Genomic DNA, 22,043 nt, shown 5'->3' with positions numbered 1-22,043 from the left:
TTCTTTATTTAAATATTTTTTTTAAATCATTTTATAATGTACATACAGCAAGGATTAATGTTTACTTAATGAATGAAGGGGGCAACTTGTTCAAGCTTTAGACTCTACACATACATTTCCTGCTGAAATAAAAATGTTATTTTAATTATTGAAGTGGATCAGGTCCTTTCTCAGAATTATGAGGGAGTTCACAGGCCGCTCTCTTCCTGCACTCTACTGTTGGCTTTATTGCACCTGTTGGGTTGTTTTATATAGCACCTTTATCAATACTGTTAGGTATGTAGAAACGGAGTGACCTCATGTCATTCTATTGTGAGCTCTGTCCAGCAGGTCCAAGTTTAATCTGCAAATCAATGCACTGAAGGAACATTTAATTCAAAGAGGCGCACAAGACCATGGCTATATTAAATACAACTGCTTTTCTGTTGTGAAAATTGTTTACATTTATACATTTTTGACTTATATAATTAGTTTAACAATAAGTTAAAGAACACAAAACTGTTCTTATGGATATAAATATATATGATTCAGACTATTTAACTATGTTTACCCTGCTTCAGTGTTTGGTTTAAAAGAAATGTCCTTGCTGATGGTGTAAAACTGACACATATCTTCACACATCACTTAGAGTATGTAAAGTACAAGTCCACAAAGCTTATCCCAAAGCTTTCTTTTCCTCACCTCACATCCACCACTAAATTGTTCTTTGCATCTCTGTCATACTGTGAAGGATGGAGTAACAACCATAACCTAAGGAAAAGCTACAGCATAGCTAACAGGTTTAGGACAGTTGCTATTGTTTTTTAAATTAAATGAATCTTAAGCTATTTATTTCAGTCCATGCAGGTAAATATGCTTGTATAATATGTCATGGGTTGGGTTTGTGATTGTACTGTCTGCTTCATATTTTGAAGTTTTACAATGAAAACTGAAAAACAAACTGACTCTTACAACCATTTTTTACAATAATAAATATGATGCTTTTTTCTGACTCAAATGCTTTTAAACACTGTGTCAATAACTCTTGTAGATAGTTCCTGGTAAACTTTAGAGATACAATTAGAGAAACTTTGCTGCCTTTAGATGGAGGGATGCTAGCTGATCTCAGTTGTTTTCTGTTACATTAATCGCTCCTGTCATATTTCCGTAACCACCAAGCAGACATTTAATTAAAGCCAGGTCTCAAGAAAACATATTGAACTACTGTAGTGCCATAGACTTGATACTGTTAGATAAATCTGTTGTGGTCACCAGGTTGTGGACAAATGCATAGTGTGATGCCACTCCTGAGTTTACACTTAAAATGACTTTTTAACAGGTATCCTCAAAGCTGTCTTTACTGTAATATAATGCCTTGTAGGCCTGGCAATTTGAAATTCTGTTTTTCAAGATAAGAAAAATGTCTTCATCATATTTTTATTTATTATTCTGTCATGTTGATAGAGAAATAAAGTTGGTCTTGCTAGCTCTGAAAAAAGTGTGAAGTTTTTTCTTTCCACACAAATAAGTAAATAAATATTCTATATCTTAAAAGATATGTTTAAGTGACTGAACTTAATGTGTGAGTGCTTTTGTAATTCCATTTTGACCTTGTTTATGTTAATAGTGTTGGCACAAGGACATTCAGATATTAGTGATACACTTGATATGAGCAGCAGCCAATAGCAGAGATACAGCGAGGCTCAGATATGAAAGTTAATCAGCAACAGATTGGTGGGTCTGGTCGGCAGATAACAAGAACACTCACAAAGACAAGCTCAGCACTCACACACACTTACACATTATTGTATTAGCTCTTCCTGCCTCCACTCCCTCCATACCTTCCAGTCAAGCTTGTTTGAGCGTCCACTCTGTCACCCTGAACCGTCATGAGGACATCATTGCTGTTGGGGGTGCTGACCTTAAGGTTGTTGGTGGTTTGTGACACACAACCTGACCGACGGGAGGAAACGTCATCCCTTGAGAAAGATGGACTTTTACAGCTGGAGAAAAAAGATTTTAACCGAGCGTTGAGAAAATATGAGCAACTGCTGGTGTACTTCCGTAAGTAACACACACTCACCCCTTACCCACCTTGAGCAAAATATTAACACATTATATAAACTATCTCACAGCATACTGCTTTAGTTTCGTAACTCTGTGTGTTTGTGTGTTTGAATGTTTGAATGTGTGAATGTGTGTATGTGTGTGTGTGTTTAGATGCTACTCTGACAGTACAAGGCCTTCGTGTCTCAGAGGCATTTGAAAGAGCTGCTGAAGAGCTCCAGGGGTCAGAGGTCAAACTTGCAGTGATCGATGTGACAAAGGAGAAGGACCTGGCTAAAGAGCTCAATGCCACTGACCACACAATCAGGCTCTACCTTGCTGGAGACAAGCACAACCCTGTTACCTGTCCTGGTATGTACAAGTGAAAAGAAAACTTGAATAATATGTGCATTAATTTATTTTAATTGAAGTGTGATAAAAAAAAATGAAGCACCTTTATTGTATGGTTGTTTGAGACTGTAGAAGCTAATGTACTTTAAAACATGAAGGTGTCACATGTTACCATCTTAAAATTTGTAAGTAAAAAGCTTGAATGATTATAGTATGGTTCGAGATTTACGTTGCCAAGCCTTAAAAGAAAAAAGCACGAAGAAAGCATAAGTATCCAATACGTCATGAATACCATCAGTGTTAGCCAAGCTGTGCTAGCTAGCTACAATAGCTGACACTACTGTGCTCGTACTGAACTATCCCAAAATAAAAGAATATTTAATTACTTAAAGTTCTTTTTAAACAGATGAACATCAGAGAGTAAAAGAGAAGATGGTTTAGGAGTAAAGAAAGACTCCAACAATTAATAGACTGTCTAATTTAATAGCTAAGGAAGCAACATTAGCTAAGTCGCCATGTTGCTCTCTATACAGTATGTTGTCTGGTCGGGCAGGCATAGTCACTTCATAATAAATTGTTTTATTATTTTGCTCATTTTACTTTGAAACCAATAAGTTACAACTTTGAATTTACATTTTTATGACACTCTGTGTCTTAATTGTGTAATGAATTAGGGGGAATAATTAGTCTTGACTGTATATGATACACTTAACACATACCTAGGTGAATCATTAATGTATATTGCCACTCTTTAAGGCAAATCCAGATGCTATATAAATTTTGTGTTTTAGAAGCAGGTGTGATCATTCTTATTCAGCCAAAGCAGAAGTAGAAATCACTATATTAGCTTTACCATATGTGTAATTTCACAGCACAAGGAAACGTCCTGTTTCAAATAAATGACAAGCAATTCCAGTAAAACACAACCTGTTTATGATTTTTTATGTACACATTCAATTCAGATACATTCCACTATAGACTTCTTGCAGAAAGTTGAAAATTTGATGTAAAACCAAGAGACAACATCTGGTTCAGAAAAATTAGTGCTAAAAGTTGCTGTTCATCAGGTCAGAAACGATGTACACGCCAAACCAAAAAAAAGAGACTTTTACAGCATTAAAAACCCATTTACAGCCTAGTTCAAAAAAGGGTTTCAGTCTGAAACACTTACTAACTTGTGCTGTACGTTGCGTTGGACAAAAGCATCTGCTAAATGAAACTGTAGAACTATAGAAATTGCTATCAGCACTTACTGTACAGAGGGTAAACTTTCTTCTAACTGCAGTCTAGAAGATATTTGGATCATCTGATTGTCCAATACACAGCTCAGCCCATGTGACTGATGGGTGCCCTATAGCTGTTAGAAAGGAAGCTCAAAGCCTGGGTCATATCCAATATGGCTGCGTCTGACGATTGGGTTTATTTCACTCTATCAGGAACAGACAGGTGACGTGGCAGAGACTGTGTCTATATTTTATAGAGTCTATGGGAAAAACATATCAAGTTTGACCTCTGTTTTCTGACTTAAAGCGATGTCGATTACCTCTTGGCTATTCTCATCTTGGGATAGGAAAGTAAGCACAGTCTGTCTTTTTATTTTTTTCTTTTGTGCGACACCTTTCAAAAAGCAAGACACTTTACTAAATGAGAATGATCAGTACCTTTGCTGATGGTCTTATTTGCTGTTTTAAATAAGTCAATATAAGGCACCAGCATTACTTTTTGACATTCCATAACCAGATTAAAAATATCCTTACAAGACCTTTAATATCAGCTTGGCTGTTCAACAGTATATAGTTGTTTGGGTTTTGATGAGTTTTATTGGGTTTGTGTGTCAGTTCCTCAGAGTTCAGCCTCCATCCTGACCTGGCTGAAGAGGAGGGAGGGTTCTGCTGCTGACCTCATCACTGATTTTAGCCAATTAGAAACCTCAGAGGAACTGACAGTGGTTGGATTCTTTAAGGTGAACGCAGACTGTTTAATTTTCTCACTTTCTTCAATATTACACTGCCATCACAAATCTGACTGCTTTTTTTGTTGTTTTTTGATGTGCACAGGAGCTGAATCATGAGTATGTACAGGTGTTCTATGCTGCAGCAGTGGACCTCCCAGATGTCAGCTTTGCCATAACACAGAACAATGAAGCTATCACTAAATATGGTCTCACATATGATGTTGTATTCCTGCTTAGAAAGGTACCTAAAATCCACTAACAAGACACTTCTTAGATATAATTGTATACTTCTTACAAGGTATCTGTCAAAGTATTTTCTAAGCTCTCATTGATTTGCATTTGTGTGCATTTTGGATAAAAGACACGGAATTTAAATGATTAAACTCAAACGTAGCAGGTGAAATGTACGAGATTCAGAACCAAGTTCAAAGGTTTATCTTTTCTTACCGTGTGTGTGTGTGTGTGTGTGTGTGTGTGTGTGTGTGTGTGTGTCTGTGTGTGCGTGTGCGCGCGCGTCTGTGTTTGTCTGCTGCAGTCTCAGCTCATCCAGGCTTACAGAATGGTGCCTCAGACGTCTAAAGAGGAGCTGATCGTTTTTATCTCCGTCTACCAGATGGATCCAGTCACAGAATACACGGGGCAGGTAGAGTTTAGGATTTAAGGTTCATTTTTGAGCAGAAATAAAACTCCAATTTCAGACTTCACAGGGTGTTCTCTCTCTTCATGTTTCACCCTCTACACCCTGTATCTGTGGCTCAGTGGTGAAAGCGCCAGTAATTGAGAATATGAGAAAGCATGTCCTATTTAGCAACAAATTTGATTTAAAAAGGGATTTTTTTCCCCACATTCCTCAAGACAAACTGACAACGGCACCAAAACATTCATTTTTAAGTGTAACTATTCAACACAGTGTGAATATTTTATTGTTACTAAAACTATTAGTTCAAAATGGAAGAACTCAAAAGTTTAAGACCTTTTTGGTTGGGCTGTGGCTATTTATCTGGAAATGCACTGTTCATAACTTAGAATGGTAAATATGCAGAAAATAAAAACAAGTAGCCGTTTACACAAAGATAAACTGACATTTTTAAAGCAGGAGTGCTGAAGTCATCCTCTCTCTTGCAGACTATCACTCAAATATTAACATCCCCTGTGTTAAACCACGCCCTGCTGTTCATCAAAGGAAGCTCTTCTGATTTTAAAGAGATCTACTCTGCGTTTCAAAGTGCTGCAGAAGCATTCAGGCTAAAGGTAGACTAAACACACATTTGCCTCCACAAATTTTCACTCACTCTCCACAAAAACAGCATCAACATAAGAATAATCTTCCAATTAGAAGCACCTCACCTCTGAGTGTTTGTTTTCAGATTTTGTTTGTCTGGGTGAACGTGGAGGAACCTCGTAATGGCAGGATGATGGAGTACTTCCAGGTTCGGGATTTTGAAGCTCCTCTTATACGTCTCGTCAATCTAACAGATCACGTGACCTATCACCTGCCCTCTGAGACTCTGGATGTAGAAACTATTAAAACATTCTGTGAGTCCTACCTGCAGGGCACCGCTAAGGTAACAAACACCCCGTGTTTGATTCATGTGAGGCAGGGGAGGGACAGCTCGTCCTGATCGGAATAATGTGTTTGTGCGCATGTGACTGCAACAGCCAAAGATGCGGAGTGAGCCCATACCTGAAGGATGGGAGGAGCAGCCGGTGAAGGAGCTGGTGGGAATGACTCTGGAGAAAGTCGCATTTAACCCCAACAAGACAGTCTTTGTCCTCTTCTGTATGTAAATGCTCTCTTCAGTTTAACACTTTCCAATAAGCTTGAAGTTAAAATTTTGCAAGAACATTATCTCATTTTAACCCCTATGACATTATGTCTGCATAACAGCCTCGAACAAACTCCAGTATTAACCTCAACCTCCATGTTTTTCTTTTTCTTTGTAGTTTACAATTCAATACAATACAAGATGATGTGGAAAAAAATATAACTTCTTCTTTGATGCTCCGCAACTGTAGTTTTTGGTGCCAGCTGGTTGTGTTGTGTTTTAATACCCATCATAGAGCCTGAACAGGCTGCTAAATTTGATAGATGTGTAAATAAATAAAAAAAATTCTGACAAAGTTTTCGGATGTAAATGTGTAAGTTTTAGGATTTGTGCTGAATTGATTAATCCATGTTGTTTACATACAACCTAAACATTTAATCAATTCAATGGTCGTGTGACTTTAATCTGAACTCCACCTGTGCCTAAAAGTCTGTACTAAATGTGTGTTTCAGATCTTCCCTACAGTAAGGCGTCCCGGACTATGTTTCCTCTTTGGGAAGAGTTAGCCAAGGCTTTAAAGGATCGAGAGGATGTGGTCATTGCTCGCATGGATGCCTCAGCCAATGACATCAACATGTCCATGCAGGGCTCGTACCCATCACTCTGCCTTTTCCCTGCTCTGTATGCTGAGAGGGTACTGGACTTTGATTTTGTAGATGATGTTTGTCATGTCTTTTTCATGCAACAAACTGACAGAGTAAAGATGTAAACAGGCTTAGGGACGATTTTAATGACACTATTTCCCAGCTACACACCAAGGTTATAATAGTTTTGGATTTGTCATTGTAGTTCAGTTTTAGTTAGTTTTGACATTTTATTTTCCATTACAGTTTAGTTTTAATTAGTTTTAAAGCAGGCATTCTAGTTTTTATTTAGTTTTGATTTTTGTAACAAGGCTTAGTTTTAGTTTAGTTTTAGTTAAGTTTCAGTTTAAATTTAGTTTTTCATACCTTATTAATCAGGTGCAGAGTAAATATTTTGTCATACTGTTTATTTTCAAGTCCAACATAGTGTTCACTGCGCAGTCAATGCTGATACCGAAATGTTGGCTGCTGCCTTAAACACATGAAAATAATATAAACTTAATATAAACTTAGTATAAAAAATATAAGCATCAATTATATAAAATAATGTTGACATAAATTACATAAAAATAATATTAACATAAATGATAAAAAAAACAATATAATAGAAGCTTCAATAAATAAAAACTTGGACTCTGTAACAATTAAACTGTTACAGATGCTCTAATTCATTGCTCCACTACGTTTTGTCGCAGCACAGCACACAGCCAGTCAGTGCAGTAAACAAGCTCGTCCCTATACGCCGCTATGATGGTGCTGTGCGGCACTGACAACTGCCTAAAACTGTCTAAAATTGGTTGGGAAAATGTGTCTCTGGGAATGGACGGATTAATTTAAATCCTAAAGGCTGTTAATATTGTCAAAAACGATAACTAAGGACATTTTGTCTATCACTTTAGTTAGTTTTAGTTAGTTTTGTGAACACAAGATACAGTTTTAGTTTACTTATCATTTTTGTTTTCTTTTCTACTTATTATTAGTTTGCGTTAACTGCAATGTATTTAAAATTTTAGTTTTCGTTTTTGGTTTTGTACTAGTTAACTATTATAACCTTACTGCACACAGTGTAAATGATGGTAGCTGTGAGTACATATCTGTGAGTTAAACCTGAATGTTTCTGTCAAATGGCTGCAAAAAAGTTTGATATTTAATGTGTCCTACCTGCTCTGTGGAGTGACTGTCATAAATCAAAGTGGAAATATTCAGTTTGTGATGTCTGTGTTCCTGTTAGGTGGTGGTTTACACAGGGAGGAGACAGCTAAAGGACCTGATCCAGTTTCTGGATAAAGAGGCAGAAGAAGCTAAAAAATATAGAAAAGTGGTAAATTATCCACCTCATCACTTTGCCCAAGAAACAGCTACATCAGCAGCAGTGGCTGGAGTTTATCTGAGCTGATTTATTCCCTCTGTGTTAAAAATAAAACTTGTTTCTTTGTGTCTACAGGAGGATGAAGACAGGAGGAAGTACATCGAGGCCATGAAAGATGAAGAAACAAAAAGAGCAGACAAAACCAAAGACGAGCTTTAATCCGAAAACAAAGAGAGAACAGTGTGTGTGTGTGTGTGTGTGTGTGTGTGTGTGTGTGTGTGTGTGTGTGATGTGTGTGTGTGTGTGTGTGTGTGTGTGTGTGTGTGTGTGTGATACTGCATAGTTGGAGACAGACCTGTTTTTATCTTTTTATTTTAGTTTTCAAGGACCATCCATCAAATCAAATCAAATAAAGTCTTTGAATAAAATCGCCAAAGTTTGTCAGACAATTTGGTCTTATTATCATGTTGACTGTGAGAGCTCTATATACAAGTCAAGGTGATACTGACTTCATGTAGTCTTGAATGTTTAAACCGTTTTGTAAAATATTTTTTTGCCCTTTTAAAAAAAAAAAAAATAAGAAAAAGAAAAAAAGGTGTGAAAAAAATCTTTGGCTGCACCATATAATTTTGGTATGTCTTGACAGAAGCTCCAACTTTTAAATCTACATCACTTGCACATCTAAACTTTAGGGCCAGAAAATTATTATTTCCTCTCTTTTTTTAAGTTCTATTTTGGGCTTTTTGTCTTTTTCAGAGAAGACTGGATAGCGGATGGGGCTGGAAACTAGGGAAAAAAGTTGGAGTGACAAACAGGAGGTTGGAAACAAACCTGGGTTGCAGCTGACAATCATGCTGAACTCTACCAAGCTTCGTTCTTGCACTTTAGCCTCTTTGTAAAAACAGCCACAGTGTGCCTGCCTTTTAGTCAAGCCAGCCATGCCCAAAACTTGAGTTAAATAACTTTAATTCAAAATATAACCACCTAACAACCCACACTAACACTGTAACGTAAACCATGGCTCCTAACTCTAGCTGTAACCCTGACCCTAACTTTAACTTTGACTTCAACCTTATAGGGGCTGCGAGAAGTATGAAAGTGATCTTGAAAAAGGCTCCCTTATAGATGTAAACATAATCCTAATCCACGCTTTAAATGAGACTATCAGATCCAATATTACTGGTTACAGGTTATTTTAAATTGGCACTTCTTAGCTTTCCGACAGCCAGGACTAAAGGCCACCTATCCTTTAGTTTGGGTTGTATCACTCAACATAGGGGCTAATCTATTTATGATAATGTCCATTCATTCACATGCAGCAGTTATTCTGCAGTGGTCTGTTCAAACTTGAGAGCCTATCAACGAAGAGTGAGGTTACGTTAGCTCTGTTTGGTAGATGACTTGCAGGACAACTAACCAAAATTTACTAATGTTACACAGAACATACATTTTAGAGCACCAGACTGCCAGCTGCGCTAAATATAGACAGCTACTAAACTACATAAAGACTGACAGTGTTTACTTTTTGTCATGTTAGCCTACAGATACGTCAGGGCACCGAGCAATGTTGCTAGCATAGCCGGCTGCTACAACGTTTGCTTTAAGTCACATTTCAAACTGTAGTGCTAAGTAACTGTACTGATAAGTCCCTTACCTTAGCATGTTGTATCCATTACAAAGTTGTCTTGAACAAGGAAAAATTGTTTCGATCCGATCTCCATTTAATTCCAAAACAAACACACACCTCTCTGAAAGTAATTTACGAAAGTGCAGAGACTCCGGGCCACAAGGTGGCGAGGAAGTGCAAGATCCTCCTCATAGCATCTTTAACTTTAACCTTTACCTTAAACTGTAATATTAACCCTAAGTGTGACCCTAATCCTTATCCATTTTCCAACCATGTACTTTAGGTGGCTGATATGCACAACGCTACAACTTCACTTGAAGCTATTGTCATTACAACATACAAACGACGCATGTCCTATATCTGTAGGTTTACGCAATTAATATACACAAAATACATGACCTACCTTAAACCCCAACAAACCTCATCTTAAATCTAAGCTGTAACCATTACACCCTGCACGCCTCTTGCACTTAGAAAGTATTTGTTTTTTGTTGGTTGTAATTTTCCTTCAGTAGAGCTATTGTTTTAATTGTGAGGCTTAGTTAAGGGGTCTGATGGTTGGGTTTTTTTTAAAAAAAAGGTTTGATTAGCAGCCTTACTGACACTGGAAGTTAAAAAAGCGGCTCGGAAATATAGATGTATAATAAATTAATGACTAAAGAGGGAAGCACAAAATTTTGAAGCAGACAGCAGAGGTACAGGCTCTGATAGTCTCTCGGTGACGCGCAGTGACTTCACACGGAGGCTGGAGGAAGACGCCGCCGAGCTCCTCTCTCTCTCCCCCCGTCTCCTCTTCTCTCTCAGCGGCCGCCGGAGCAGCAGAAAGCCGTAAGGGATGCAGCCAGCGGGCGCGTACGGCGCCGGGAAGGCCGGTAGCGTCCGCTTCGATCCGGTCGCCTTCTTCACGCATCCCCGCACGGTCCTCAGGCTGATGTCGTGGGTAAGTGAGCTTCCTCTGCAATGTGCGGGTTTCTATCAATGAACGGGCCTACCTGCAACCCCCCCTCCGATCAGTCACATTGTCTGTGTCCCTCTCTCGCCGTTGCTCGTGCTAGCTCAGGATTTATAGTATAATATATTTTAAGAATTAATGTTTTACAGCTGAACATCTGCTCTGGTGTTAAATTTGTCTGGCAGAAATCATCAGATATCATGTGAGAGATGCAGCTGGAGCTTCAGCAGCAGCGTCTTATTACCATATGTTTATCCAGAGCCTCTTTGTGTCTAGATAGAGCTCATGTTTTCGATTTAAATGCCCGCTAGCCAGAATGTAACACCTCTCTGTATCATCTGCGTGTAACTGTGAGTCATCACAGTCTGTAATGTTTGCCCTGAAGCAATGAGGAGTAATAATTCTGTTTTAAAGGAGGCACAGCCAGTCAACAGGAGGATGGAAACCCTTCTCCCTGTCTGTGGCTCATAACTCAATTTTGTTTAACCTGATTTGTTAAGGAACAATTGGCCAGCTTCTTATTACAAGGCACACCAAGCAGTCAAATAAATCAAAAAGAGAAGGTCATGTCAATTTGAAACAGACATAAGAAGAGGAAGAAAACAGATATCGTGAACTTAAAAAAAAAATAAACCACCCATTTAAATATAAATATGCGCTTAAATTGCTTCAATGTTATGCAGTGTATGAGGTACCCCTTGGTGCCACTAATCATTGGGCTGTTATATAATACTCTGAGGTATTCAATTTAATAAATGTGACATGAAGCAACCAAAATTTTAAAGTGGATCCTTTTGATGTAATTTCTCATCTCAGGCAGTCCCAGCAGATGGATGACACCCCTGAGTCTGATTCTGCTCAAGGTTTCTGTCTGTTCAAAGCATATTTTGATGATTTATGTTGAATTCCTCAGCATAGAACAATCCAGAAGGGACCCGAGCTATCTTGAGCAATAATTTGATGCTCCTTTGATAAAGCTGACAGATTAAGAGACATGCAAGTTAAAGCCTACGTGAATATATCCAACAACCTCCTTAGTGATGATCAAAACAATAGACCAAAACAACAAGTTTTATCTAAAAAGAAAGAGAAAAAAAACCAAAAAGGAATTGTGCTAGAAAAGTCAGATGATTGCTTTTCAGTCTTAAATCTGAAAAACTGCAGGAGGGGAAACTTAGAATTGTCTTTAATGCCATTCTCCTGGAGTTACAACTACTTAAAATACATACATACAGCTACATAACTTTCTATTTTCAAGATAGTTCGACCTTTGAGCCCACTTTAGGTTTTATCATTTGCATCACCAGCTATTCAACAAAGCCAGTTACTTACATTTGAAAGAGACCATTTATCGGTCTTAAAATGAGAAGAGGGAGTTAAGAATTTCGCAAATGTACTACATCATGGACCTCTTTCAGATATCGGGGTCTTTGCTGAGGCTGCTGTTGGGTTTTGGTAGGTACAAAGGCCATGTCTTCTGATGAGTTACTGAAGATTTTCTTGATGATTCCTCCACTTTGTTCTTTTAGCTTCTTGTTGTCCCAGACTTTTGCTCCTTAAGGAGTGATTTGGTGAATGATGAGGTTTATTTCTGAACAAGACATGAGTACCCTCTCCTTTTCCTGCCTTAGTTTGACCCCGAAGCAGCTCTTGCTTGGATCAGCCGTGCTCTGACACTGCTTTTAGTATTTTAATCCCTCTTTTTCCTCCTCACTGCCTGCTGTTCGCGGCTTCTCACTGGTCTTGATCTCCACTCTTTGTTTGTTCATCCAAAATAACTCTTCAAAGCTAAAGGGTATATTTTCGAGGGAGAGATTCTGATGTATCTGTGTGTGGTGTGTATGAGGAATGACAGGCATTCGTACACACGTGTGACTTCATTCTCTTCTGCCTGCTAGATAATAAATTAGCCTATGTTTGTTTCCCTGCAGGTTTTCTCCATAGTGGTGTTCAGCTGCATCGTGAATGAGGGCTACATCAATATTGGCAGCGAGCGTTTGCTGTGTGTCTTTAACAACAACGCTGATGCCTGTAACTATGGCATCACCATTGGCGTGGCCTGTTTCCTTGGCAGCATCTTTTTTTTGATCCTGGACTATTACTTTCCCTCTTTTAGCAGCGTCAAGGACAGAAAACGGGCTGTTATGCTGGACCTCATCTTCTCTGGTAAATGAAATTATAGACGGACAGCTGTTGATAGAACAAGTTAAGAATATATATTTTCAGAAATGTAGTTATTAAAAGGAATCAACCAATGACATGAAAAAAAATCACCTGTGTCTCAGGTTTGCTTCTAAAGGTTGATTCATAATCACAACCCCCGATATGTGCTGTCATTTGTGTGCCACTCACAGACCACAGCTTGGACTAAATTTAGCTGGTGGCCTTCTCATCTTCTTTATTTTATCAAAACTGACAAACACACAATGTTTCTACTTGGTGCAGGCTGTTCTACTTATTCAGCACAGGTCATTTGATTGAAGTACTAATGAAACATGTGTTACCTTTCCTGATTACTCTGTGTCCCCACCCCAGGTCTTGCCAGCTTCTTGTGGTTTGTTGGCTTCTGCTTTTTGGCCAATCAGTGGCAGGCAACCTCAGCTGAGAAGCTGCCATTGGCTCAGGGCTCCGACGCTGCCAGGGCCACCATTGCTTTCTGCTTCTTCTCCATCCTAAGCTGGGTCTGTATAATTCTTTTACCTACATGTGTGTTTGTATGTGTACCAGTGCCCCCAGCCTGTGCGTACATTAATGTGTGAATGTGTGTCCATCATCATGTGTGATGTGTGTTGTACACTTTCAGGGTTATCAGTGTCTGCTGGGAATGGACAGATTTAGAAGCATTTCATTCATGGAAGACAAGCAGAGGCTCCTGCCCAGCACACCTCCCACTCTTTCTCTAGTCTAACACACTAACCCACACACACACACACACACACACACACACACACACACACACACACACACACACACACACACACACACACACACACACACACACACACACACACACACACAGACTCTAATCCAGCCTGTATTTACTGCTTTAAAAAGGAATGACATATTCTAAGTTAGGCAACCAACATTTGTGAAACCTACACATTTTGATGGTAAGATAAGCTTCACAAGTAAAAAACAATAGAAGGATTTTGATTTGTTTACTCTGGGATAATTTAGTGGGTGATTCCTGAATTGTGTGGCAGGACCCTCTGAGTACGACAAGACTTTTTGGAAATATTTTGAAAAAATTATTTAATTGAAAACCTCAGACTGACAAAAAACTATACACAACATCTACTAAAACAAAGGAAAGACATTGTAACAAGTCAAACCTCATCATGGCTTTACCTGAGCACATACAAAATTTTGAAGTCACTTAAAATTGTTTACTCTTTAGAAGTCGCCAGTTGAGTTTTCACACTGAAGTCACTGTACTATGTGTTTGCAGACAATACCCCAAAAACATGCCGGATTATTTTTGGAAAGCATGTGTCTCACAGTGCGTTTTCATGTGTACACTTTTTTGTTGAGTATGGTGGAAAGGGTTGCATGGGGGCGAGGAAGCTCACACAGCAGCAACCCATGTCTTGTCTGTTTTAAATGTCCCATATTATGCAAAAATTACTGAAGTCTTCAAGTGAAATTTATGGGTCTTTGGCTTTCCTCCCAGCCCACAAAATGTGATATTTGATGACTAAACCTGTACTTAGTAGTGCTTGTGAATGTAAAGTCCTGAACTAAAACAAGCTGTTTGGATTTGGGGGATTTGCTGACGTCAGTGATTCCCTTTTTTGACCAATCAGGAGCAAGTCCAACCTGATAGGTTCACCAGAGCAGATACCCCAGAACCCCCTCCCCGCCCACTCTCCTCCCCGCTGCGAGAGAAAAATTTCTCCCGCAGCGGGAGGAGAATGCCAAAGTTGAAGAGCCATCACTGCTTTGTTTTTGGCTGTAAACAGCCACATAGTTACATGCACAAGCTTCCTATCTCTGCAGAACACAAGACTAAGTGGCTAGAGTTCATTTATCAAGGAAATGTGCCAGCTACACTCAGTTAAACTGTGCATGTGTGTGCTAGTCACTTCACGGCCGACTGCTTTTCCAACTTTGGACAGTACAACAGAGGGCTAGCGAATAGACTGGTCCTGAATCCAGGCGCATTACCAACCATCCACCAACAAACCTCTGACCCTGGAAATGTGAGTATTTTAAATGCTGTGTGCTGTGGAGCATATGTAAGAGCTTTTCCTCAGTGTTCCCCCTGACTCTGTGTTAGCTTCAGGATGCTAACTTTAGCTGCGGTTTGCCTGTTGTTTTAGCCTGTAATGTTACGGTTAATGAGCTTCGCTGTTTTCTAAACATTGTCCACTCGGAGCTCGTGGCGCCGTTCTCAGTGACGCTGAAGAGCGGGCGGTATCAGCGGTGGCTCATTTACATATGAAGGCCACGCCCACTAAATCAGACCGTTCTGAACAGAGGGGCTATGAGAGCCTGGAAACAATGCTGCTGTGCTTGATTTATTGGCTTTTTGGACCAAAACATGTTACTACCATTTCATGGAGACATCAATGATCCATATTAAACTGCAGAAAAGGAGCATGATATGGGACCTTTAAAGTCGTTTAATTACATTTAGGGTGCTGACTTCATTTTTAAACTGTCACAAATGAACCTCCACTAAGTATCTGTGAAGGTCAATTTTCCAAAACTGAGCTTTACAGAAAAAGTTTGGGTGCAGCTGAGTTAACTCATGCAGAAACCGTTAATGTATTTAAGTGATTTCATACAGCCCAGCTTCATATTTCAGTCACCACTAAAGAGTAGCCACCAGCTAGGAAAGGATTTTTTTTTATTTTTTAAGTGAAAAAGCATTACTTAGATGACCTTAAATACAACCCTTGAAGTGCTCTTGAGCAAGACACTTCTTCCTTGAAGGTCAGGCTTTGTTGTAGGTGAATAATGTTAATGTGGGAGTGTGCACACAGAAACACAACACCAGGAAAAAAGAGATTCTCTCATTCAGACATCTCTGCTTTATTTCAAAAAGTCAGTTATGATATAACTTTTCTTCGATAGAAATATGAGACATGGACGATTGAATTTTGATAGAATCCATTCAATTGTGTTTCAACAGATATATATGAGCCAATCATATCTGGGAGGAGGAGATGCAAATATAATCATTTAGCGCTTGCAGAGTGATTAGGAAAACCGGAAACTGTTAGCAGTCACTGTTTTTGAGTATCTATTTTGTACAGTGTTACACATAAAGGGCTGCGGTTATTGTGGTGCAGAGGTGTATTACAAGACGAGGGGGAGAGAATCTTCCGTGTGTGTATCAACACAGTTGGACTGTCAGAAATAGAAATAGAGGAGACATATCGTCTATCCAGCAGTGCCATTTCTGAGCTTTGATTTTTTTAACTGGGGCTTTGTGTTTTAACCAGCTGCGCTGGTCTGCACCTGTGCTGGTCTGCACCTGTGCTGGTCTCCACCTGTGGGTAATGACCGTTCATCTCCTGCACTCTCTGATGAGCGCAGGAGATGTCCCTCTTCATTCGCTGGCGGCTCCGTTGAAGGATCATTGCCACAGAATGATCTCCGGACTGTTGCCAGGGAGCTTATGATCAATGTCAGCCCAGACACAGCGCAACAATGGCCCAAGTATCACGGTAGAGGGCGTGCACCACAGCAGACACGGCTCTTACCTCCTGTGTTGTAGCCTGTGACCCATACATCTAAGTTCTCCAACTCCATGGCTCCATGTTTTGTTTTTAACATCTATGTTCGTTTTTTGTTACAAGAAGTTCTACTCAGCAAATCTCTGAATTTTGTTACACATTTTCTGGCCTCCTAACAACTGATGTAACACATGATCTACCTTGGAACTGTATGGTCATATTTTGAATCAGTATTCTCATCAACTTCAATCTGAATAAGTTTAGTTAATCCAATTGGAAAAAGTATGGATCACTGCAACAAACTGACTTTTGTGTGTATAATCAAATACTACTGCTTGTCTGACATTTACAAGGTGGTCAAGATTACTTTGATAGCCAAGCATTCCTTTTGCTGATCTAACTTACTGAGATAACCTGTCTCCACCTCTTCAGTTGTACCAAAATGAGGCCAAAACATGCCTGCAATATCCTGCACACTTGAGAACAGCCTGTGTGGCAAGGATTGCTTCTTGGTAGGGCAATACTGACACCTGGTCTAGTCTCAAAATTATCTCATTAAAGGAAATTCTATGTTAATTTCTGTACCAGAGTTTGTTTGGTTTTCTCTTGCCGTTCCTCCTCTTCTCTGCTAATCTGATGTATACAGTGTTGTCAGCAAGAGCTGTGTTATATGTCCTACCCTTTTAAAAGACTAATAAGATCAAAACATCAAAAACTGAATTTGTTGAAACAAATTTTCAACATGATTCAGAGTAAATAGATCTAACAATCACAAAAATCAGTTGACAGGTCAGCTGATTACACTGATAAGCTGTTCTCTTTAAACTGCTCCAGCCTGCTTACTCTTGCTGCTCCCCCTTTAAACTGCTTTATGTCTGAATTTATGTTGTCATGACGAACACAACCCTGGGTTTTTGATTTCAGTCTAGGGCTTCCAGGCTTCCAAAGTGGCGGTATCTTTGTGGCTGACAGTTAAGATGGAAGAGACAGACCCTACCTGTGCAGTCTTCTCCCTGTCCAGCCTGGCGTCAATCTCCCGGACAGCTTGCTCAGCTCAGTTCCCCATGAAGGGGGATGACAGCTCATTATTTTTAATACATATAACAGGCAACGATAACTAAACTTAAGGACAACGGAAAGAGTAAGGCGAAGCAGTCTCATTCGGCACACACCCTGGCACTCCTCACAGTGCAAACATTTCTTCTTCTCACACACGTGCAAGGCTCTGCTCATCAAACCTGCAGCTTCCCTGTCATTGGCTGTTCCTCCAGGCAGGAAAGCCTGCCTCCTCCTTACCAGCTCGACAACCATGCCAAACAACCTAACAGGGACTGTGTTGCAGGGCACGGTGCTCCCAGAACAGAGCCATCAAAGTGGTCCTGACTGAGGTGTAGTTTTTGATGTTACAGTTGGAGGCAGTTTTCAGAAACTATACTGCAGCCAGTCAGCTTGGAAACTTTTGGCTCCACTTCTGAGACTTGTCACTGTTGTCCATCTCTTTTAAACACTCTCTGGTGTGAACATAGTGTGACTAACACTTTCTGCTTCTGTGTGTTTGTTCGTGTGTGTGTGTTACTAACAGGCTGTGCTGACACTGAGTGCCCTGCGTCGCTACCTAACTGGCAGCAGCCAAAACTTGTTCACGTGGCAACACCTGGACCCCACCCCCAGCAATGCTCGAGCTACGCCGTACCCCATTGCAAATGGAGCCACCATCGTAACCACCAACCCCTATCAAGCCCCGCCCTTCACTGAAACCCTGGACCCAAAGAAGCTCACACAGCAGAGACCCATGGCCCCTGCCTTCTAGAGACAGAAAGACAGAAAGACAGACAGAGGAGGCTCCAGATCGACACCGAAAACAGTGCAGGCATGGACCACTTCCTGCCTCGCTAGTTAGCAGTTCTCCCTCTTCTCTTGGGATTGGAGGGAAATTCGGGTCACGTGATGAATGTTCTATTTTCACCATGGCAACTGCTGGCTCTGCTTAGTTAGTTGTGTCTCTGTCGTGTCGAGAATAACTGTCTTCAGCTCATGTTCACTCAGTCACTCACGCACACAGAAGGACACCAGTGCACGTAAACACCGCTGTACTCTCTCACCCACGCCTGAAACCCGTGTATATACACCTGGAAGAACACACACACCAATACACACACACACATGCACATCTTGACTGCATGTTCATATGTTGAAGTGCAGGTTAACATAGATGTAGATCAGTGCTGAAGCTCCATCTGCCTTAGAAAAGAGTCTTTAGTGAAGGAAATGGGAAGGGTGAAGCACTGCAGCTCTGTTTATCTGCTTCTGTTTGCCCTCAGTCTGCTTGACCAATCACAAGCTTGCATCTTGCAGACCTGTGGCCTTTAATTGGCTAAAATTGTGACTGACAGGCAGCTTGACCAGTAGAATGTGAAGGAACTAGGTGAAGAAATTTTGGTACATTTTCTTGGTAAGGAAATAAAGGCAGGACAGCTTAATGCATTCTGAATGCTGTAGTGTTTCAGTGTGAAATATTCATGTGATTAAATATTTTATTGTGATATGCTAAAGTGGCTAAATGAAAAATAAAATCCATCCACCACAACTACCGCCTACATCGGAGCTGTGTGTCTGCCTCTGTGCACATCATGTTTTAATAATCATCTTTTGCCTCATGCTATGTGTGAAACTCTTTTAATGTGATTATGTTTCCAGACAAGATCCAAGGATGTGTTAGGCATACTAAACAACATCTGCTGGAAGTCCATAATTAGAACGTGTTATGTTGAATTCATTAGCCGCAGAAGGCAACAGCTGTGTGTTGACTTTATTTTTTGGATGCTGCAGGACTGAAAGCACATAATCTAACTCCTTTGAAACAAAGAAAGGATGACTTCAGAAGTGAGCTCACAGAGTCAGGTGAAAGTCAGACAGGAAGTGGTTTTATTCCATCACTTTCCAATCATCATGTTACGTCAGGTGAGCATATCTTTCCCTGCTTTCAACCTGCAGGAACAAGATTATAAACATTTGCATCATCCAGAGCCACTGTTATAATCATCACCCTCATTATAATCAACATCCTATAGCGCGAACACCCTCATTATCATCCACTCATCAGCAGTTACATTAACATTCAAAAATGTATAAATTAGCCTTTGTAGTTCTCATATCATTGCTGCTGTGTTAATAAAATATATTCTAATCCTCTGTTCTATAAAGTTTTACACACCTTTATTTCACCTGGAAAAGCCCTTCCGAACATCTGCATCAGTCTAAACGTCACTCCAGTAAGAGAGACGATGAGCCGGCTCCAGCTTTAGACAGCAGGGGGCAGTCTACCTCTGCGGACCTCTGATACATACTTCTTCATCATACTCACCTGCGTCTGAACTATCTCTACCCTGAGAATACTAGGACGGAAAGACAGGGGGAAGAGTGGGAGGAGGGGGGTGAGAAACTAAGCAGAACCAACACTGGAATAAGGTGGGGTCAGGAAAGAAAGCGAGGTAGAGACTACGGAAGCCGAGGTCATTTTACACAATTTTATCTCAGAGGATTAGTGCAAATTGATTTTTTTTCAGGCTGTCAGGATCTGATGTGTTCAGGGGTAGGATTTTTTTTTAAAGCACATATATGTATCATAAATATATTCATGTTTGATTTGGATGCAATCTAAGAATGATTAAAAACCTGACAACCTCATTGGCAGTTTACTGTAGATTAATAAATGTGTAATAAATTAAGTCGTGTCGAAAACCCCTAAACTCTAACTTGGTTAAATGTAAAGAGTTTTATTTTGCTTCACCTTAAACAGGGTGCTTCACCAATTTCTTCTTGGGGGACAGGGTATGTAAAAAGGGCCTGCACCAAACTATATAAAGGTGCATTTACAAATTAAGCATTTACATATAAAATTCATTGTCAGCTTTAACTGTATTTATTATTATTATCATCCATTTTATGACTTAAAAGGAGATTTTCTTTTTCTTAAAATGAAACTGTAATCCTCTTTGACAAAGCAAGAGATTAACTTTTCAAAGTGGTTTGTTGAGCTCCAAAGACGATTGGTTAGTCATTCATCACAAAATAAGTCTGAATTTATTTTATGACTGACTCATCAATTACCAAGCGAAAACACTGAATATCTGAGCTTCTTCAAAGACAGTTCTGTAGCTAAGTTGCCTGATAGCAGAGTGACTATGATATCTTTGGGTTTTAGGCTCTGTGTATTTGTATGTGTGCTCAGTGTACGAAAATAAAGTTATGTGAAACTTTTTGAGAAAATGTAATGAAAGTTCCTCTCTTCTGTTTGATGTTTTAGAAACAAAAACATGAACTGATATAATCCAGGCAACAAACAATAATCAAAACATGACGATTTGCAGTTGAAGGCTGTGTTTTCTCTGTTAACACGTCTACAAGCAGTGATTAATCCCATGCTGCAGCTTTCATGTAGTTTTCTCATGTACTCTGACCAAGGCTTGAGGAGTGAGGAAGAATGAAAGAGAGGAGGAGGAGGGGAGAATCAAGCAAAGGGGCAGGTCAGTGTTGGAGTAAATATTACAGGGGGATGGGGCTACAGTGTCTGAACTAAAGCTAGGACTATGATCGAAGAAAAGGAAGCGTCTTCTTGTGTGCATCCTGTGTGCAAACATCACAACAGGTCTTTGAACACATACACACTCATACACACGCAGCCTGAAACAGTTCTGCTCAAACACTCGGTGAAAATCTTGTCATTGGATGGGAAGAAGAGGGGGTGGGGCCTGAGAGAAGGTAACAGGTGTCCTTCCTGTGCCTCCTGCCCCCCTCATGTGCTCCAGCATCATGTCATGTTCCTCGGTGCCTGAAGGTAATCCCAGCTCCTTTTCTGAGTTTGTTTAGTCGTCCACTGAACTTCCCTCTGGTTGATTAGGAGAGAGGGATGTGGCATCAAACGACAGAGTCCGTCTTCTCAGCTCTACACTGCTGTCCATCATCTGGGTTGCTATAGTAACAGGCTCCTGTCCTGGCGGCGGGCTCATCCTCTGCTTCCTGTTCCTGCCCGACACTGGAGACACTGATTGGCTGAGGCGGCTCCGGTGCTCCCCAGGGCTCGGAGAAAGGTGTCTGCTTTTGTGTGAGGAGCCAGAAGGAGGTTGTGTGTGAGTGTGAATAGAACTGTTTATACAACTCACTTCTTCATCTGCGGCATCTAAATGAGAGCTAGAGTCTAAGCTTGAGCCAGGTGATGCTGAAAGATTTGAGTCACCGCTGGGCACTTTGAGACTGGAGAGACTCTGTGGGTTAAGGGGCCTCTTCTCTACCTCTGCTGGTGAGCCGCAGATGGCCGGCCCGGGTGCTTCTTCCTGCCGAGTGGTTTCACTGTGACTCCGGCTGTGGCTCCGGCATGAGATGACCCTCTGGGTGTGTGTGTATTTCAGTGTGTGCACACTGGACGATCGCTGGCGTGGTGGTGTGGGGGAGACGGCTGGAACAGTGAGGTGAGTCTCTGCCAGATCATCTGCTGAGCCGCTCTGATCCACAGAGTCGGAGCGCACCGCTTCCTGCAGATACAAACACAGGAACCAGCACAAAACGTGACAGGGATTCTGTGTTGGGCTCAAAATCTTTAAAAACATATACAAACAATAGCATGAGACTAAAAAAAAAACATTTTTCAAATGCAATTTTTTTCCTGGGATTCCTACGCTGTAAAACACTGCTGTTCTTCTTTATACAGTCTGGGAGCTGAAATGAAGCTGTGACA

At 40.4% G+C, this 22,043-nt stretch overlaps 3 protein-coding genes across 4 annotated transcripts in view; 2 read left to right on the top strand and 1 right to left on the bottom strand.

Annotated features, from left to right (window-relative positions):
- Nucleotides 1–1,868: 1,868 nt before the first annotated feature.
- On the top strand, nt 1,869–8,317 carry LOC141786313 (protein disulfide-isomerase). Its single transcript, XM_074665045.1, has 11 exons — nt 1,869–2,043; nt 2,200–2,397; nt 4,215–4,339; nt 4,434–4,571; nt 4,866–4,973; nt 5,456–5,581; nt 5,698–5,895; nt 5,990–6,110; nt 6,609–6,790; nt 7,972–8,061; nt 8,185–8,317. The coding sequence occupies exons 1-11, from the start codon at nt 1,869–1,871 to the stop codon at nt 8,266–8,268; spliced, it is 1,545 nt and encodes a 514-aa protein (XP_074521146.1). The 3' UTR covers nt 8,269–8,317.
- A 2,084-nt stretch (nt 8,318–10,401) lies between these two features.
- Nucleotides 10,402–19,228, top strand: LOC141808580 (synaptogyrin-3-like). Its single transcript, XM_074695249.1, has 4 exons — nt 10,402–10,616; nt 12,560–12,794; nt 13,164–13,309; nt 17,892–19,228. The coding sequence occupies exons 1-4, from the start codon at nt 10,512–10,514 to the stop codon at nt 18,117–18,119; spliced, it is 714 nt and encodes a 237-aa protein (XP_074551350.1). The 5' UTR covers nt 10,402–10,511; the 3' UTR covers nt 18,120–19,228.
- Nucleotides 19,229–20,437: 1,209 nt separating this feature from the next.
- The window catches only part of LOC141808565 (voltage-dependent T-type calcium channel subunit alpha-1H-like), a 54,820-nt gene continuing 53,214 nt past the window's right edge, over nt 20,438–22,043 (bottom strand). For both annotated transcript variants that reach the window (XM_074695237.1, XM_074695229.1), the window contains exon 33: nt 20,438–21,840. In XM_074695237.1, the coding sequence (XP_074551338.1) occupies nt 21,175–21,840 (666 nt within the window). In that variant the 3' untranslated portion in view covers nt 20,438–21,174. The remainder of the gene's footprint in view (nt 21,841–22,043) is intronic.

This window comes from Halichoeres trimaculatus, unplaced genomic scaffold, assembly GCF_033239565.1.
Source record: "Halichoeres trimaculatus isolate MK-OKI-2021-1 unplaced genomic scaffold, fHalTri1.1 fHalTri1_scaffold_2, whole genome shotgun sequence".
Lineage (NCBI taxonomy): Eukaryota > Metazoa > Chordata > Actinopteri > Labriformes > Labridae > Halichoeres > Halichoeres trimaculatus.
The sequence above is the reverse complement of the archived record's forward strand: the minus strand, read 5'-3'. Positions and strand labels throughout refer to the sequence as shown.

Excerpts from the sequence above, each read along its gene's own strand:
- LOC141786313 (XM_074665045.1), top strand. The coding sequence starts at position 1,869 with ATGAGGACATCATTGCTGTTGGGGGTGCTGACCTTAAGGTTGTTGGTG. Across the intron at positions 2,044-2,199 it reads GCAACTGCTGGTGTACTTCC|ATGCTACTCTGACAGTACAA; the intron begins GTAAGTAACACA and ends GTGTGTGTTTAG. Across the intron at positions 2,398-4,214 it reads CAACCCTGTTACCTGTCCTG|TTCCTCAGAGTTCAGCCTCC; the intron begins GTATGTACAAGT and ends TTTGTGTGTCAG.
- LOC141808580 (XM_074695249.1), top strand. The coding sequence starts at position 10,512 with ATGCAGCCAGCGGGCGCGTACGGCGCCGGGAAGGCCGGTAGCGTCCGC. Across the intron at positions 10,617-12,559 it reads TCCTCAGGCTGATGTCGTGG|GTTTTCTCCATAGTGGTGTT; the intron begins GTAAGTGAGCTT and ends GTTTCCCTGCAG. Across the intron at positions 12,795-13,163 it reads GCTGGACCTCATCTTCTCTG|GTCTTGCCAGCTTCTTGTGG; the intron begins GTAAATGAAATT and ends TCCCCACCCCAG.